The sequence below is a fragment of the Acromyrmex echinatior genome, chromosome 5 (assembly GCF_024713525.1).
Source record: "Acromyrmex echinatior isolate Ae372 chromosome 5, ASM2471352v2, whole genome shotgun sequence".
In the NCBI taxonomy this organism is placed as follows: Eukaryota; Metazoa; Arthropoda; class Insecta; order Hymenoptera; family Formicidae; genus Acromyrmex; species Acromyrmex echinatior.
In genome coordinates, this window is record NC_141856.1 from 5624321 (window position 1) to 5641294 (window position 16974).

The 16974-nt window shown below is 32.4% G+C and overlaps 4 protein-coding genes and 1 long non-coding RNA gene across 14 annotated transcripts; 2 read left to right on the forward strand and 3 right to left on the reverse strand.

Annotated features, from left to right (window-relative positions):
• Window positions 1-10: 10 nt before the first annotated feature.
• LOC105149450 (hypothetical protein) lies at window positions 11-688 on the reverse strand. The gene is made up of 2 exons (XM_011061882.2): window positions 554-688; window positions 11-487 (listed from the first exon to the last, which is right to left on the reverse strand). The coding sequence occupies exons 1-2, from the start codon at window positions 668-670 to the stop codon at window positions 32-34; spliced, it is 573 nt and encodes a 190-aa protein (XP_011060184.1). The 5' UTR covers window positions 671-688; the 3' UTR covers window positions 11-31.
• On the forward strand, window positions 336-937 carry LOC147909737 (uncharacterized). Its single transcript, XR_015545272.1, has 2 exons — window positions 336-468; window positions 559-937. It is a non-coding gene; the product is annotated as an uncharacterized LOC147909737 (long non-coding RNA).
• On the reverse strand, window positions 716-5370 carry LOC105149451 (uncharacterized). 3 transcript variants are annotated; one of them, XM_011061883.2, is made up of 7 exons: window positions 4391-5370; window positions 4140-4309; window positions 3444-3692; window positions 3211-3371; window positions 2932-3021; window positions 1783-2852; window positions 716-857 (listed from the first exon to the last, which is right to left on the reverse strand). In XM_011061883.2, exons 1-7 carry the CDS (start codon window positions 4510-4512, stop codon window positions 842-844), a joined length of 1878 nt encoding a protein of 625 aa, XP_011060185.1. In that variant the 5' UTR covers window positions 4513-5370; the 3' UTR covers window positions 716-841. The 3 variants fall into 3 exon arrangements, with proteins under 3 accessions (XP_011060185.1, XP_087262855.1, XP_087262854.1); XM_087406729.1 differs by lacking the exon at window positions 4391-5370 and having other exon boundaries at window positions 4114-4249; XM_087406728.1 differs by lacking the exon at window positions 716-857 and having other exon boundaries at window positions 874-2852.
• Window positions 5371-5502: 132 nt separating this feature from the next.
• On the forward strand, window positions 5503-12387 carry Cpsf5 (cleavage and polyadenylation specificity factor subunit 5). 2 transcript variants are annotated; one of them, XM_087406733.1, is made up of 8 exons: window positions 5503-5655; window positions 5757-5883; window positions 6489-6590; window positions 10507-10707; window positions 10798-10861; window positions 11771-11936; window positions 12012-12126; window positions 12202-12387. In XM_087406733.1, exons 1-8 carry the CDS (start codon window positions 5532-5534, stop codon window positions 12221-12223), a joined length of 921 nt encoding a protein of 306 aa, XP_087262859.1. In that variant the 5' UTR covers window positions 5503-5531; the 3' UTR covers window positions 12224-12387. The 2 variants fall into 2 exon arrangements, with proteins under 2 accessions (XP_087262859.1, XP_011060187.2); XM_011061885.2 differs by lacking the exon at window positions 6489-6590 and having other exon boundaries at window positions 5505-5655.
• On the reverse strand, window positions 11514-16696 carry LOC105149453 (queuosine 5'-phosphate N-glycosylase/hydrolase). 7 transcript variants are annotated; one of them, XM_087406731.1, is made up of 4 exons: window positions 16292-16435; window positions 16096-16216; window positions 14961-15099; window positions 11514-14474 (listed from the first exon to the last, which is right to left on the reverse strand). In XM_087406731.1, exon 4 carries the CDS (start codon window positions 14275-14277, stop codon window positions 13264-13266), a length of 1014 nt encoding a protein of 337 aa, XP_087262857.1. In that variant the 5' UTR covers window positions 14278-14474; window positions 14961-15099; window positions 16096-16216; window positions 16292-16435; the 3' UTR covers window positions 11514-13263. The 7 variants fall into 7 exon arrangements, 6 of the variants coding, with proteins under 6 accessions (XP_087262857.1, XP_087262856.1, XP_087262858.1 ...); XM_087406730.1 differs by having other exon boundaries at window positions 16035-16216; XM_087406732.1 differs by having other exon boundaries at window positions 16035-16176; window positions 16292-16433.
• Between the last annotated feature and the right edge of the window lie 278 nt (window positions 16697-16974).

Here is a 16974-nt window from a genome sequence, read left to right on the forward strand (position 1 = left end):
AGCAGGAAACTGTATTAGGACTTTAGTATATTTATATTTTTCTGCATATTCCAAGCATGTTTCTGCGACTGCCTGGTGGACATATTTTTTTGGGAACAGTCATTATTATCATGAAGGGCGCAATGTTCAATGGTATACATTCCAATTGGAAAGTAGTCTCGCTCACGCCTAATACTTCTGTAGGTGCGCACGGACCACCTATAGTTCTGAGAGGATAACACACACCGTTGTACGGAACTATACTATCTTCTGAGCAAGGATTCTCCACACAACGAGGAAGTACCTCGTTTTTTAGAAGTATGACGTAATTCTTGTATGAACAGGGACCCTGTCTGTAGGCTTCATAGCAGGAATCATTTAACGGGAAGTACAAGAACCGTGGCCTACAATCGCACACCCATGAATTCTTCGCGCCATTGCCTGGATAAAGAAGCATGTTTTCCGGGCAACTATCTGGTATTGACACGGGTATGCGTTCCGTTATCGTCTGTGAGAAGACGAGTATATATAAAAAAAAATTGTTCCTCATGATTTTGTATTAATATTATATTACCGTAGAGTTACCACCGCTAACATGGGACGTTTCCTCGTCAGTCGGAAATATCAGATCCTGGCTTCGTATCACGTAAATATACATGAGAAATACAATTCCAACGTATAAGCGCTTCATCTTCACTTTGAGACAAAACTATGTCTTTGAGAAGAATAAAAGTACATTGGTATCTATAAACTTGTAGATGGGGATATGGGAAATTCCAACATAGTTTTGCATAAATTAATATTAATGTGTTTCTACCAATCAGGCAACAGTAAAAATAACTCGATCCGCTTCGGATCTTCTTCACTTGAATGACAAACTAAAAAAGAAAAACATTAATGAAATATGTTTACTAAAAAAACGCCCACATTATAATCAATTACAAATTGTTTAAACAGTCACTAGTATTATAATTATGTCTTAACAATTACATTTTCTCATTCTATAATTATAATTATTTTAAATATTTAAATTTAATAATAAAAATATCAATAGTTAGAAAATCTTTTGATATCGATAATTTCAGGAATTTACATTTTTTTAACAAGTTGCACATATGTTATAAAATTAATTTTTTATATGTTTAAAAAATTATTTAAAAAATATAACGATATATTTTACTTGTTTCTAATAAAATTAGAAATACAATTAGAAATAATTTTTCTTTTTATATATAATGAATTATTTATTTTAATATTTTAAGTAATTATAAATTGCTGGCTTTATGTTTAATATTCTAATAATAATCCAATATATAATTAGGCATATATAAAATTAAGCTAAATGGAATATCCATTTGTATATATAAAAAAAATTATTGTAGAAGTCATTTAATGTTCACAACTTATTATATATATATGTTTTCGTACATATATCACAGTGCAAAATGCAAAGAATAAATTTGAGCACTAAATGAAACATAGAGATTTTAATTATTTCAATTTCAATCGTTAGCAAGATTTATCACCAATAGTACTAACAGTATAAGTACATTCTTATATGTTACAAAAAATACTGATAAAATCTAAAATAATTCAAAATAATTTAAAATAGCATTATGCGCAATGTGAATTTTCAACACATTCGATAATACTTTTTTAAAACTATTAATAAACGAGATTTAAATGTGTGCAATTCTTGATACTGTATTCAGAAATTGACAATTTTGAAAATTGATAAATTTTGAAAAATTTTTTAATAATTCTTCATCAATACGATAATTCGAGTATATTTTACAAATTTACCGATCTTTAGAAAGATTCAATGAATCTCCCATGTCAATCGATTGCGATGATTGTTGTTTTTTATGTAACGCCGTCATGTCCAACATGTTTCCAAAGTCAGATTTAATGCTCGATATTGTCAAATCCTCCGTTCCTTGATATTCGCCCGGCCTGCCGATCTTCGTCGGATCGGTTTGTGGGTCCAATTTCTTTCGATCAGTCGTATAATCATCAACGCTCACCGAGAAATTTCTGCAAGCCTCCGATGTGTTGACACTCTTAAAGGGTGATGATATTGCATCAACAGTAACGAAATCACCCGGTTTGCGTTCATTACCGTCCATGTCTTTTGCGGGTGAGATCTTGCCGAGGGGACCGAACAGATTCGCAATGTTGCGCATATACGTGGACGGTGAGGGCGATGAAGTTCTTGTGAAGTCCGCGATGGAGAACCCCGATAGCTTCGCTAAATCGGTTGTAGGAAAATTCGCCAACTTCGTCAAATCCGAAAACTTTGTAATCTGTTGAGTAATATCCGCTAGTGGAAAGTCGGGATTTGTTCGAGACTTGACACTACTGTCACCAATCAGATTCGGTAGTTTCGAGAAGTCTGCAGGCGCGAAATCATAGTCGCACTTCGCATTCTTCACCGATACTGTCAGTTCGCCAGATTGGAAGCTTGGTATTATCTCCGATGGTGATATGTGCTTGGAACCCACAATGGAATTTCCGTCTTTTATCTGAGTGATAGATGCAGCGTCATTAGAGCATATAGTATTGTCCTTCTTGATGCTGTCTCGTGAGGTCGACGGTTGTAGTACAAATGGCTTGGAAGTAGGCGTTATTATGGCACCTCCATCAGGTTTGAAGTTGACTGGCGCAAGGAAAACTGCCGCGTTACTGGCCGTGAGTCCTACACCAGGCGGAACTGGAGGCCCCAACGATTCTGAGGCAGATACCAGAGGAAATTTCATGGTTAGAAACTCAGGTGTATTGCTATCCTCTGAGCCTGGACATATCATTTCCCTGATCACATCCCAATATGAACTGTTTGATCTGTTTCGACCAGGTAATTTTGATGCCAAGGAACACTATTAACATAGATTAATACATAGATTAGTATATAGATTAATGAGGACTTGTTTGCATTTGTCATTGTCATATACTCACTCTTAAACGTTCTAGATACGTCGTATTACCGTTAAAATTGGCAGTAAAGTCAATACCACCCTCACTCTTATAATATTCTATACATCTTCTCTACAAAAGTAAACAATATAAATATCAGTGACAAACATGATAACATAATACATAAGATAATCTTTTATAGAATCTAATCATTTTATTTCCAAATTTTGACATTTATATCTTGCTTAATTGAACTTTAATTCAATTTATGCATAGGAGAGAAAAACGTTGGAAATGAGTTAATTATTACAAAACATTTACAATTTCCTCCAGTGTATCCTGGGAGAGAAAGTGCTCCTGCGATAATGTGTAACTGAGAAGCATAGGTCGAGGATATTCATGGGGTCTGTTTTCAGGTGGCGGTAGAGACCAGAAGACATTAAAATTTGATTCATAACAATTACCATCCATATTGTAAGGTGCTACAAAATAGAATGAAATGATCATTGAGCGATTTTATGTTGTATGACAAAAAAATTATCTAAAATACTTACAGCATATCAATCCTACACATGGTATGTATCCATTATCACTAGGTCCCTTCATCTTAATCTGATAATCCAACTGAGAGTCCACATCTCTTAAAGAAGGTGATGCATGAGAGCGTGGATGAGAATGATACCAGCCTACCAATGTTACACGTTTCCATTCCATAGCTCTTGCAATTTCAGCTTCCACGGCTGCAGCAGCTGACTTATCCTTACCAGAGTATCGACATGGAAATGCGCACGTTACAGAAAGATCTATAAGATATATCTCTTAGTAAATCAATAATACATGATGAAATAATTATGAATGCTTTCCAGTAAAAGACAAATGAGTATAACACAGCAAATTATTATATCCTTAAGTTTGTTTAGCTGAGCTTCTTGCACTTTTCATCTTTTTTTTCTTCAATGTAAAAAAAAATGCAACGATGCAAGAAAATTCATCTGAAGAAAACAGGCCTCTTGTTTGCCAATGTTAAACAAACATGAAATGATCAATCTGTTACACTATGGCTGTGGTTGATTTAGATATATTCAATGCTTTTAGTATTTCTATTCTTAACATCTAACGATAAAGACAGAATAATGATTACAAACGCTTAAAGTATGCTAGCATCCAAATCAACCGTAGCCTATGTCCTTACTGTATAGCATTGTATATATTATATATGTATACATCATATAATTAAGAATGAAATATACTATGCGAATTAATATCCCAATGACCACCCAAATAGCCACAAACTTCCTTGTCTGTTAAGTGACAATGTAAGTCTACTAACAAAGCTGCAGTAGTTGTGATAGTCACTAAGAAGGGCTGTATTTTTCCTAGCGTGCTAAACGATGTGAGTTCTACCATTGTGCTCATGTCCCTGTGAAGTGTCATAATTTTCATAAATATATTATAAATATTTCATATAAATAGGCATAATTCTTTTTTATGAGAAACTTACATTGCATGACTTCGTATTCCTAGATTGGCATGTTTCACTGGAACCCTTACTATTTGGATTGGAAGATTGGTTTGGATTTTCTCACCACCCTCCTCTGTGGTATCGATCAGACACGTTTCCATGATTTCAATATACTTTAGAAGATTAAATAGCAGAAATACAGCGTCGAGAAGTCCATATATATGTTCTTCTCCTTTTTTTTTCTCCTAAATATACAAACCATAAAGCAATAGCGCTTGCCTCATTGAAAAATTTTTATCGTTACGCGTATTATGTTATGTCTCAAAAAACCGTGATAGCGTTTTCTAACTAGCGTAAATTATAAATAAATTTGTGTAACAAATCAAAAAGACGCTTCCTATCGCATTAACACTTAACCCAACTTAACTTGCTAGAATTGACATAAAGTCTGCTCTTTGTCACTGCACTACAATTATGGATGCGGTAAAGTCACTAGATTTCTAAAGGCTGTGTCACAGTGTAAAGACAGAGAAAAACCTGAGAGAGGACATGACGGTCCAAAACCTGTAACCGCAAAATGCTGCCGCGTAACATTGACTGTCACATAATCACAGGTTACACATATGTATATAGTAGTATGTATGTAGTAGATACACGTGTGTAATCACGTGAGAGTCAATACTTCCAATTTTTCTCGCAAGGCTTAATGGCACTAAAAATCATCTACCGAATTTTCCATGGGTTTTCCTACCGTGTTTCAAGCCCACTTTTTTCGTGATCGTTTGAGTTTGATTTTCTTCTTATTATTCCGTGGCCAAACTACTTGACTGTGATTAGTCAATTCGTATAGATTACGACATACAGTATATGGTTATGATCAATATAAACGCTCCCTAATGCATGGTCTACAATGCATGGGCAGAAATCGATCAATCATAGTTGATTATTTTTCTCACATTCAACTATAATTGGTCTATTTTTACGCCTACTCCTTATCCACTACTGCTATTGCCCATTGTAGACCATGTATAAAGTTTATTCTACAATAATCATAAGCGTAGTTGTAAATGGTTGTAATTGTAAGAATTGATTGACAATTAAGTCGAATGTGAGGAGAATATTTGACTGTGATTGGTCAATTCTTACAATTACAATCACAACTATTGTAGGATAGACTTAAATGAGGACTATCCCCATTCATTCCTCGAATGCGCAGTCTAGAGATATTATGTCTATGGTGGTCGCGCGATATCGGTTATCGGCGTCCATCCATACTCCATTACTCCATATTCCATTGCGTTGCGGTATTGTCTGATTCTTGCGATCAGTACGATCGTTCAGTTTAGAATTAGAACAGTTTATAGCTACGAATTATTAAAAGTAACTGAGAGGCTTCCACTTGAAGGGTTGAAAATGGCGATGGCGACGAGCCAAGTTAAGGGCAGCGGCTGGCCACGTAGAGCGAGCAACAGTTCGTTCGAGGGGAAGGTGGTGCAGAATCAATCAGTTACCATCAACAGGACCGTTAATTTGTAAGTGGCGCGATGTGACGCGCGAGATCTATTTAGAATTAATTGTGTTTTGACCGCCTCTCTTCTGTAGAACCGACTACGACCACGACTGATCTCGGCAGACGCGCTAATAATATCGTGTCTTCCTAAAAGAGAAAAAAAATAAAAGAAAGGAACTATCTCTTTCTCTCCTGTCGCGATGAACGATCGGCCGTTTGTCCTTTTACCTTGAGATTCTGGAATTTTAAGCAACTTGTATTCCTTTTTCACGTACCAAGCGCTATGCATTGTTTACAGTGGAAAGCTACTGTGACTTGTACATGATAGATTGTACAATTTATGACTATACCATTTGCTTAAGATTCTCCAATCCAGATGATATAGCGTCGCATACGAACTATTACGCGAGATTTTGCCGTCATTCAATTTTGCGCGCAGCGTTGAGCATTGTTTCCTTTTTATGATATCATAAACTAAGTCTAATTACTTTCAGTTATTCTTTGCATTCGTAATGCAAGGGATCAGTTATTGATTCTTGTGTGTAAAGAGGCAACCCGTTGTGTCCCTTTTCTTTTCGTTTTAATTGTTAAAGTGCAATTTGTATCTTAAGATTTCACACTCCGCAGATCTCGAACGATTCTGACAAGGCTGTATTATTTTCTAAGTTTGTATGATCGCCAGGGAAGCCCTGTATATGTTTTATTCATGATTTCACTCTTCCATTTTATGTAAGATATGCTATATCTATATGTATTATATGTATACATATGTACTGCATTGTACGAAGTAGTCACAATTATATATATATATATACACACACCTCGTTATATTACATTTTAAGATAGTACCTAATATGATACAAATATTGCGATTATTCTGACTAATTTGTTATAAGAAGGCAATATAAATCTTCTTAAAACAAATGCAATTGTACACAAGATCTATGTAACGTTAGATCATATAAATGACTATTTGTGCTTCTTACTATATATGTGCATCTCTAACGTTATATTTGCAGCATTTTGTGTTATAAGTCAAAATGTTACAGAATATATTTATATGCCAATGTATATTTCGATATCATGCAGACTTTTGCATGTATTTATCAAATATTTATAACTTATCTTTTTTTATTGTATTATTGAAAGTTCTCAATATTATCTTCTTTGAACAAGCTTTACTTATTATTACAATATGATTATGTTGTGTAACTGATATATCAAGTTATATTTATTGAGATGAAAAATTTATTTAAAGAGACATATTTAAATAATTTTATAAAACAATCACAATATATGTAATATATTATAAGCATGGCAAATAATAATAGAATTCGAAGATTATGAAATATTCGTATTATTTATCGAGTACTTGTTAAAATACTTATTTGTGCAAATACAATTGTAATGTCACAAATAACAAAATTATGTTTGCCTGTTATTTATATTTAATTTGATTATAACACACAGGTGTTCAATGTGAATGTAGAAGAGCTTTAATTATCGATGTGTTGAGATATTAATATTTTATACATGCGTATGTAAAAACTGAATATAAAGCGATATTTTTATGACAAATAAATTATCATTATATATGGAATGTAATATTATATGTATATTACATTGCATTATCAGTATTTAGTTCTATTTTTATAATTATACTTAAACTGCATAAGTTTTGCAAATTCAGAAAACAAACGTGTAAAAAAAATAATATACTGATTGGAAATTTTGTTCTATTGAAATTCTAAATGAAAAGATTAGTCTCTTTTATTACAAAATTTTATGTACTTGATGCAATGTATTCTCATTAACAAAGTGATATTTAATAATAATAAAGGCTCTTTGATAATAAAACAATTCTTTATAATTTAAATATCTGTACATCTGTCTATAAGGATGATCCTTATTTTTCAATTTTTCGAATTCTTTCTGTCTCATCCTCTAGAATGGTTTCAATTCACAAAAAAAAATAATTAAAAATACATTAATAAAAAAATATAATTTCTGTAAAATTTTATATCAGCTTAATCGGATATCGAACCCGTATCCTCGGCTCGTTAAACGTTTGAATTCTGTTATACTATATTATCAGTATTAGTTTTTATAGCGTATTTTCTATAAAAATCGGTCTATAGGACTTTTTTATACATATATATATATATATATACACACACACACACACACACACACACATATATATATATATATATATATGTATACACACATATATATATATATATATATCCCGTAAGTCTTTGCCAACCGCTTTTGTGTACATAGTGAATCGAAAAATTTTCTACCATTTTGCAATTTTCGCAATGGTTAACGAGATATTAATTACTAAAAATCGCTAAATATTGATTTTTAATAATTTTTTACTCAAATATCAACTTTACAAAAAAACAGCGAGAGACAAAAATTATTTATTTTCTTCTCATAAAGTTCTGAGAATTTTTTCAGAATTTTTTTCAGAATTTTTTAATACCATATTTTCTCATGTTGGTAAAAAATAAGAAAATGTAATACTAAAAGTTAATAAAAAATTCTGAAAAAATTCTTGGAGTTCTAAGAGAAAAAAATAAATGATTTTTGTCTCTTGCAAGTTTTCTATAAAATTATTTGAGTAAAAAATTATTAAAAACCAATATTTAGTAACTTTTAGTAATAATATCGCGTTAATCATTGCGAAAATTGCAAAATGGTAGAGGACTTTTCGACTCAATTTAATGTGCTCTATCTACGCTAAAGCGATTGGTAAAAACTTACGGGACACTCTGTATATATTTTTTATAATGCGTGCGTGTGTGTCTTTTCTGTATCGTTTGAGACTCATACGTCTTATTTAAACAATTAGGTGAATTGTTAATGTCTGAAAAATGAGAAAAATAGTTACATTTTTTAACTTATTTAAATCAAAAAAAGTTCACCCATGGGCTGAAAAAGTGATAATATGTTTGAGGGCAAAATTAGTTTAAAACATGATGAATTTCATATTTTTATTAATAAAGCGATTTTTTACATTTTATATTACATAATAATTAATAATTATACTATAATCGTAATTATTAGTCATTGGTACTATCTTGAATAATTCCAAGTCCCTATAAAAAAATCTGTGAAACTTTAGTTCAATTCAATCATATATGATCTCTATATATGATCCCTTCCTAGGATTATGTTCAAATTTCCACTTAAGTGCTTCCTAAATATTTTATGCTTGTTTAACATTCAGTGAACAATAAAGATAAAATGACATTTACCGATTCTGTAACTTCTAACGATAGTTCAGTATCGATATATTGTCGCTACGCAACTTTTTTTTATTTATATCTATGACAGTATAACGATACCGACACTGTTGTTAGACTAAGAATTACAGAGTCAGGGTACTGAATGACACTTGGATGGGAATCTAAACATAGTCCTCAAAAGGAATTCCACATGTTTTTTATTCAACAATGTAAGATCCTCTTCCAGGGGATCCCCTCCTAGAGGGATCTTATCTTGTTGACTAAAAACCATGTGGAATGCTTTCCGAAGGCTGTGTTTAAATTCTCACTTCAATGCCATACAGGTATTATTTTATCCTTATTCACTGTTTAACAAAGTTTAATAATACCTGGAAGGTACTTGAGTGAAAATCTCAACATAAATCTAAGAGAGAATCTTACCTTGTTAAAAAAGAAACGTATGAAATAATGACAATAATGTAACGGATTTCTTAATGAGTGATTTTTAAATTTAACTATTTATAAAATTCAAAACAACTATGAACACGATTTTCTTTTATTGAATTGAATTAAAATTACACAGATTTTTTTTTTAGTAACTTGAAATTATTCAAGGTGGTGCCAATGACTAATAACTATTATAATATAATATATAATATAATATAATATGATTATAATATAATTATTAATTATTATGTAATATAAAATATAAAAAATCGCTTTATTAATAAAAATATGAAATTTATCATATTTTAAACTAATTTCGTCCTTAAACATACTAGCAACACTTTTTTAGTCCATGGATCAATTTTTTCTAGCTTAAATAAGCAAACAATGCAATAATTCCTTTTCTCATTTTTCAGACATTAACAGTTCACCTAATTGTTTAAGGGCCACTTCGACCAACTCCGATTAACTTTAATTGACGGTTAATCCATTAAAATTGACTAATCGCATTTGTCATTTCGCTTAACGATTAACCGTTGATTAAAGTTCATCAGAGTTGGTCGAAGTAGCTCTAAATGAAACGTATGGAGTTTCAAATGATGTAGAAAAGCAAGACGCATAGATTGCTAATATTCGACCAAGCTAAAATTTTACAGAAATTATTTTTTTGGGGATTGTAGAATTATTCTAAGGAGTGAGGCAGAAAAAATTCAAAAAATAAGGACCACTCTGTTTATACATATATTATTGCTTAAATTAAAAAAAAGAAACAAATACTGCTAATATTGAAATATGAAAATAGCGAGAAAATTTAAATTGTTACACTGTGCATATTTATGTAGTTTCTGTAATTAAATATTGTAATATCGCATCAAGCTGTATTTGAAGAAACTGGATTTAATTACTGATGGATTAGTTAAACATATACAGGAGCCTAACAAAAGAATACAACTCATTTATCATAGATATCCTTTGACAAACTATACATTTGGAACAAAAGAGCCACTCTTCGAGAAAGATCCATCAGTACCAGCAAGGTTTCAGCGCATGAGAGATGAATTCGACAAGATCGGCATGCGGAGAAGCGTAGAAGGTGTCTTACTGGTACATGAGCATGGACTTCCACACGTTCTTCTTCTGCAACTTGGCACAACATTCTTCAAATTGTAAGTTTCGAGAATTTATAAATTATGTATTTAAAAAAATTATTCATCTTAATAACTGAATTTTGTACATTTCCTGTTTTATTATTCCAGACCTGGCGGAGAACTCAATACAGGAGAAGATGAGGTAGAGGGCCTAAAACGGCTCCTTACAGAGGTAACAGTTAACACGACGCCTTACGCTGCCTTACAGGCTGGCTAGGAGTGGCACTTTTATATCGTTAGATTGTAACATTGTCTCTATAAACATCATGATTATTGTATAAACCCTGCAAACGTTTGTAGAACTCATGTAACCGGGCCTGTAGCTCCACATAGGGGCTTGTTCTTTTATTCTTATAATATTTTGTACTTTTGGCGTGCTGCATGCCCGGACACTTCGATGTTGAAAGATATCGCACGTTATTGTATCTGGTTGGCTAAGAACATTGTTCTTATTTCGATAGTGTATGTGTTAGCACAGAGAGAAATACAGAAGAGACAAGATAAAATGCAAGAATGTAAAATAGTGACAAGAAGAATGTATATAAATCGCGAATTTTTTAAATTTATAAGCTCAGAAAACCGATTATATATACCGAATAGGGTTTAGAATTTTATTGTAAGAGAAAATTATCTGATCGGCACAATATGTAGGCCTACGAATTCATTCGCAATTGTCAGATCACAAGACAATTAATAAACTTGAGATTTGTATTGATCTCTGTTATATTCTTTACTAAAACTATTAGCTTATATAACGATTTTACTTATTAGGTATTCATATGAACACTATATTGATACCATAGGTGAAAGAAAATGTACATGTGTTCTTGAATATCTATAGTTTTTTTTTATTCTAAAAAGACTTATAGCTACATGTCAATCGTCGATAAACCTGAATATTGTTAGAATTGATGCTATTAAGTGATCGCCGCAAATGTCTCATATATCAAAATATAATAAATATTGTGCAACCATGTTCTTAGTAGACTGACAAAAGAGAAGAATGTATTTTATTCTCATCATAGTTTATTTGAGACTCAATATAGTACAATGTTAAACAGCAAATGGGATTGCTTTCTAGACCTTTGGACGGCAGGACGGAGTAAAGCAAGAATGGGTTATAGAAGATACAATTGGAAATTGGTGGCGTCCGAACTTTGAACCACCTCAATATCCGTACGTGCCGCCACACATTACAAAACCGAAAGAACACAAGAGACTATTTCTCGTACAGTTGCAAGAGAAAGGTATAACGACAAGTTTCGGCACGTATTTAATTAATCTCATAAATATATTTACTCTCTTGTTATTTTTATATTTAGCTCTCTTTGCTGTACCGAAAAATTATAAGTTAGTCGCTGCACCTTTATTTGAATTGTATGATAATTCACAAGGTTACGGTCCTATAATCTCATCTTTACCACAGTCTCTGTGCAGGTATGTGTTTAAAAAATCTACTTTTTATGTGATACACATTTGCATTACAAAATTGCATCTATTTTTGTATTTCAGGTTTAATTTCATCTACATGTGAAACTAGAATTAGAAGAACAAAACTGAAATTCTGTTTAATTTAATGAAATCTATTATAAACTTAATAAATAGCCACATACATGTATGAAATGATTGCCGATATTTGAAAGAAATTTCTGATCTGTATATGATGCATATTGCGAATTAAACCATTTTTAAGTAGTATTTTTTTATATAATCTATATAATCTCATTCCATCAATTCTTATATCTAGATAATAGAAATTTCTATATTTTGTTTTTGTATCATACAAATGTAAGAGATACAATCCATTTGACCATGTTAAAATGTACATATAGATTTTTATTAGCTTTATTTCTTAATGTATGCAATTAAACGGTATTAATCATTTCAAAAAATTGATTTTTCAAAAATAACAATTATACGAATAATATTATAAGAAACTGTAGACATGAACAATGTATTTTTCTGCTAAGTCCTAAAAATACTTCCATAATAAAATTATGATAAAATATAAGATGATTATAGTATATCAATAATTTGCAATTTAATAATTTTTATTCCTGTTATAACAAAAAAAAACAGAAGACAGTTTAATAAAACAATTTACTTGTTTGGTAATTAAATAACTTATTTATCTTGTAACAATATTTGAAAAATATAATATTTATAATATTTATAATATTTTATAAAGATATTTAGATAATTTATATAAATATCTTCATCAAATATATTATTGCAAATCATGGTAAATATATTAGTGTAATCACAGTAAATTGTCTTTCTATCTTATATTCTTGTCTTTCTTATATATCACATCGCATATGTGATATCTTAATATTTTATCAATAATTATCTAATTAGTTTTTATATATTTGAAAGAACTTATCCTAACATGTAATAAACTTTATTCCATTTTCTGTCACTGTCTGTTTTATACGTAATACAATAGAAAATATAATAAAATATAGCTGAATATTGAAGGAACAGATGTAATTAAGTTTCTTTGAAATTTGATATATGGAACTTCATAATTTTTTCATTTAGGATGTTTTTGCATCCTGCGCAATTCTCTAGTAACTAGTAGTAAATGGTTCTTGTTTTGTGGAATGGTATGTGCTCCAATTCTTGCGCATACTCTCGCCGATAGTCCCACAGGTAATGGTCGATCACGATCGCGTTGACATCCGTCAACGGATTCAGGCCCAATTTCGAATCAGCTGCAATTAATCTTCGCACTTCGTCGCGCACCTGCTCGACCGCCTCGATTGAGCAGGCACGTATCTCAACCTCCTCCCTACTGCCCTGTTTCAACGACTCGTCGGATTTCAACTTGCTCATGAGCGAGTCACTGTAGCGCATAGTGCCATAATGTACAAGCACTTGAGGGATTCGGTAATCGGCGAACATTGCGATGCTGTCGATATCATGGAATTCGCCGAGCCCGCGTCCCTCGAAGCAGGCCCAGATGTCGCCGATCAATATCTGAGCCCTCTTATAAATGCTGATCCTATGCCCTTCGTAATAAGCCTCATCTCGGTATGACTCAAATTCCTTGACGATTAGTTGGAGCAACTTTTCTGCGGAACCTTTACACGACTTGATACATTCCACAAACGTGCCTTTATACTTGTCCAATAGAACCTTTCCAGCCTCATGCAGGCCCTTAATTCTGTCATGTATAAGTGGAATTTTGACTTCGTTGTCACCTCGAAAAATGATGTCTGCATCTTGTTGCGTTATCTGCGAATAATACTTGGGATCCCACATAGGTTTCCCTTCGTCAATGGCTCGACTGACAGCGGCACAGAACGCAAAGTAGCCGGTCTCTCCATTGACATTCCACTTTTTCGTATCCGTCTCGGTCCAAAATGAGAAGTTCAACGTGTCCAGCACGAATATCCAGTCCGCCGCCCTGGAATCGTCGGGCTTAGGGTGAAATTTGATTTGCGAAAAATTGCCCTTGCGGATCTTACCGGTCTTTAAACTATCAAGGATCGCCAATGCCAATTTTTTTACACCTACTTGCTCGATGAATACATCCTTCGCCAAGCTGGCGACTAGCTTCGCAGACTCTTTTGGTATCAGGACCATGATGTCAAAAAAATTTGCTAACTGATATTTAACTCTAGTTATTTCGAATGAGTGTTAATAACAGTTTGCTTACTCCAAATGTTCTAGTCAAGATACTGGTCAACGAATACTCCAATTGGAGTGCGATTTTTAACTAATGGATTTCGCGCTCTTCCTGGTGTTTCATCAGCAAGATATGACATATATCAGATAACATTCTGGATGCAAATAGAAATAGATTCAATATCGATGGATGATCGATGTCGAATATTAATTGATATTTTTGTCATTTTCGACCTCGTTATTTTATATTAGGTGCGCAACTAAGTTCTCGCTGTTATTTTGATGAAAATGCATCAAAATAACAGCGAGAACTTAGTTGCGCACCTAATATATTAATTGTAACTACACAAATTATACTTCTGTAAGATTTTTATTGTTGATTAATTATTCTACTTCAAATGGACGCAAAGTTGAAAAGCATATATAAATAAATAAATGTGTGTGTGTATGTGGGAGGGGAGGGGTGTATGTGTATGTATACATAGAACGTGTTTAATGTAAAAATGGCGTAAAAAATAACAATAGGTCTGTCGCATTGCTTGAAATTCCTAAAAATTTTAGGCCCGGTTGTTCCTTGGTAATTTTATCTATTAAGTAAATCTGGCAGTCCACACATGTGATTGGGTAATCTTGTTACTTACCCAACAGGTAAAATTTACCAAAAGGTAAAATAACCAATCCTTAGGGTGTGTTTCCTTTTTACTGGCAGTGCAACCATATGACGTCACAACAGTGTACTGCCGTAACCGTTCCAAAATTACTGTGGTACTGCCAGTATTACTGTAACGTATTTCGGAATGATTTTGCAGTAGACTGGCAGTGTAAACAGACATGGATAAACGTACTAAACTGTCAATAAATTTTGAACGAAAACAGCAACGATAGTTCTTCCGAAGAAGATAAACTAATTATGGGATTATCAATTCCAAAGCAGTTTGATTTCATATTAAAAATGTGTTCCCATTTGCTGATTTCCAGTACAGTATCCAATAGCTGCCATATTGTGTTACTGGGAGAAGCTTTCCTTTAGTAAAAAGTTACAGTAAAAACATAATCTAAATTTGTGCATCGAAGAACTGTTTTCTAGAGCATGTTTATTCATGAATGTTGCAATTAAGCTGAGAGGTATTCTTGGCCTTTTGCCACAAATTATTGGATTCATATTCAATAATAACAATTCATCTATATGCATCGCTCTCAGAATCACTTATCAGACGAATTTAAACATCGTTAGCAATTGCAATCAATGCGTCATTGTTTATTGCTATTCTGCTTGATATACTTCTCTTCTAAGAATTACAACTTACAGGAAATCAGCCACTAACAATGAAAATAATTAATAATACAGCATCAACTAATTAAATAAAAAATATAACAAAACTGAAATAAATGAAAAATACAATACCTCTCTGCTTAATTGCAAAATTCACAAATATATAAACACGCTCGAGAAAACGGTTTTCCGAAGTGTGTACGAATTTAGGTTATGTTTTTATTGAAACTTTTTACTAGAGAAAGAGAACGCTTCTCCCAGTAACACAACATGACAGCTACTGGATACTGTACTGGAAATCAGTAAATGGGAACACCCTATATGGACACAGTTAATAAATATTCAGATGTGAATTTAAGAGCATTCGATAAAATTTTCGATAAAATGAATATATATATGCATCTTTTCTGGAATTAAATATAATATATATATATATTTTTACTTTCTGGATCGAATATTTCGACGTTGTCTCTTTAAGCCATATTGCACTGTAACTGCCTCACCTCGAAAGCTGCAGTAGTCGCAATGGCAATACGACTATCATTTATGACGTCATTGAGGAAATTAGACGCTGTCACAGCGCGCTGCGTGATAATAGAACAATTTTTCAGTACTGCCAGTATACTGCAATGATTACTGGGTATTGACTAATTAAATTATGAATATTTTAATGAATTTGTTCATTTTTGTAATTTTCACCTTATTTTAAGATACACAATTGACCTCCAGGACCTTCGACATAGCTGCGCAGATGGTATATACATCTCTGAGTAAATGAATGACAAATGCGCTGCAGTTGTCTTCGCAAGAAGAATAAAACAAATGACATCTGCGGCAGTATCTGCATAAACGAACGCACTCTATAGTGAGAGGTTCCGCACAATAAAAGGAACAAGGAGTAGAGAATAAAAAATAAGAATTTCAACCTATCAGAAACTATGTATTTCACAATACATGATTTCTGATAGATTGAAATTCTTATGTTCTCTGTTCCCTATTCCTTTTATTGTGCGCCTAACAGAGATTTGCTAAATGTCATGTGATATATTTCTGATTGGCTGGAGTAATTCGTAGTAGTTGCCATATTGAATTTACTATCAATATACTCAACATCGACTTCTGTCGACTGCTATGGAATAAAGTTAATAAAGTCATCCTTCAATGTTTTGTAAATATTGTATTTATCTATTGTTTCATGCTTTGCATTGAATGTTGCATACCTTGTTGCTGCGTTCCATTTTGCACGGTGTGCATAATGTATCATTTATCCTTGTTTAACATTCGATGAATAACAAGGACAAATAATGCAACATGCGCATCAAATTATAAAAGTGAACAAATTTACTAGAATACTGATAATTTCATCGGTCAACACCTAGTAA

Coding starts and splice junctions, on each gene's coding strand:
- LOC105149450 (XM_011061882.2), bottom strand. CDS start 670: ATGAAGCGCTTATACGTTGGAATTGTATTTCTCATGTATATTTACGTG. Junction 488..553: donor TTAGCGGTGGTAACTCTACG/GTAATATAATAT, acceptor GTCTTCTCACAG/ACGATAACGGAACGCATACC.
- LOC105149453 (XM_087406731.1), bottom strand. CDS start 14,277: ATGGTCCTGATACCAAAAGAGTCTGCGAAGCTAGTCGCCAGCTTGGCG.
- Cpsf5 (XM_087406733.1), top strand. CDS start 5,532: ATGAGGACTATCCCCATTCATTCCTCGAATGCGCAGTCTAGAGATATT. Junction 5,884..6,488: donor ATCAACAGGACCGTTAATTT/GTAAGTGGCGCG, acceptor CACACTCCGCAG/ATCTCGAACGATTCTGACAA. Junction 11,937..12,011: donor CGTACAGTTGCAAGAGAAAG/GTATAACGACAA, acceptor TTTTATATTTAG/CTCTCTTTGCTGTACCGAAA.
- LOC105149451 (XM_011061883.2), bottom strand. CDS start 4,512: ATGGAAACGTGTCTGATCGATACCACAGAGGAGGGTGGTGAGAAAATC. Junction 4,310..4,390: donor GGAATACGAAGTCATGCAAT/GTAAGTTTCTCA, acceptor GACACTTCACAG/GGACATGAGCACAATGGTAG. Junction 3,372..3,443: donor ATGTGTAGGATTGATATGCT/GTAAGTATTTTA, acceptor TCTATTTTGTAG/CACCTTACAATATGGATGGT.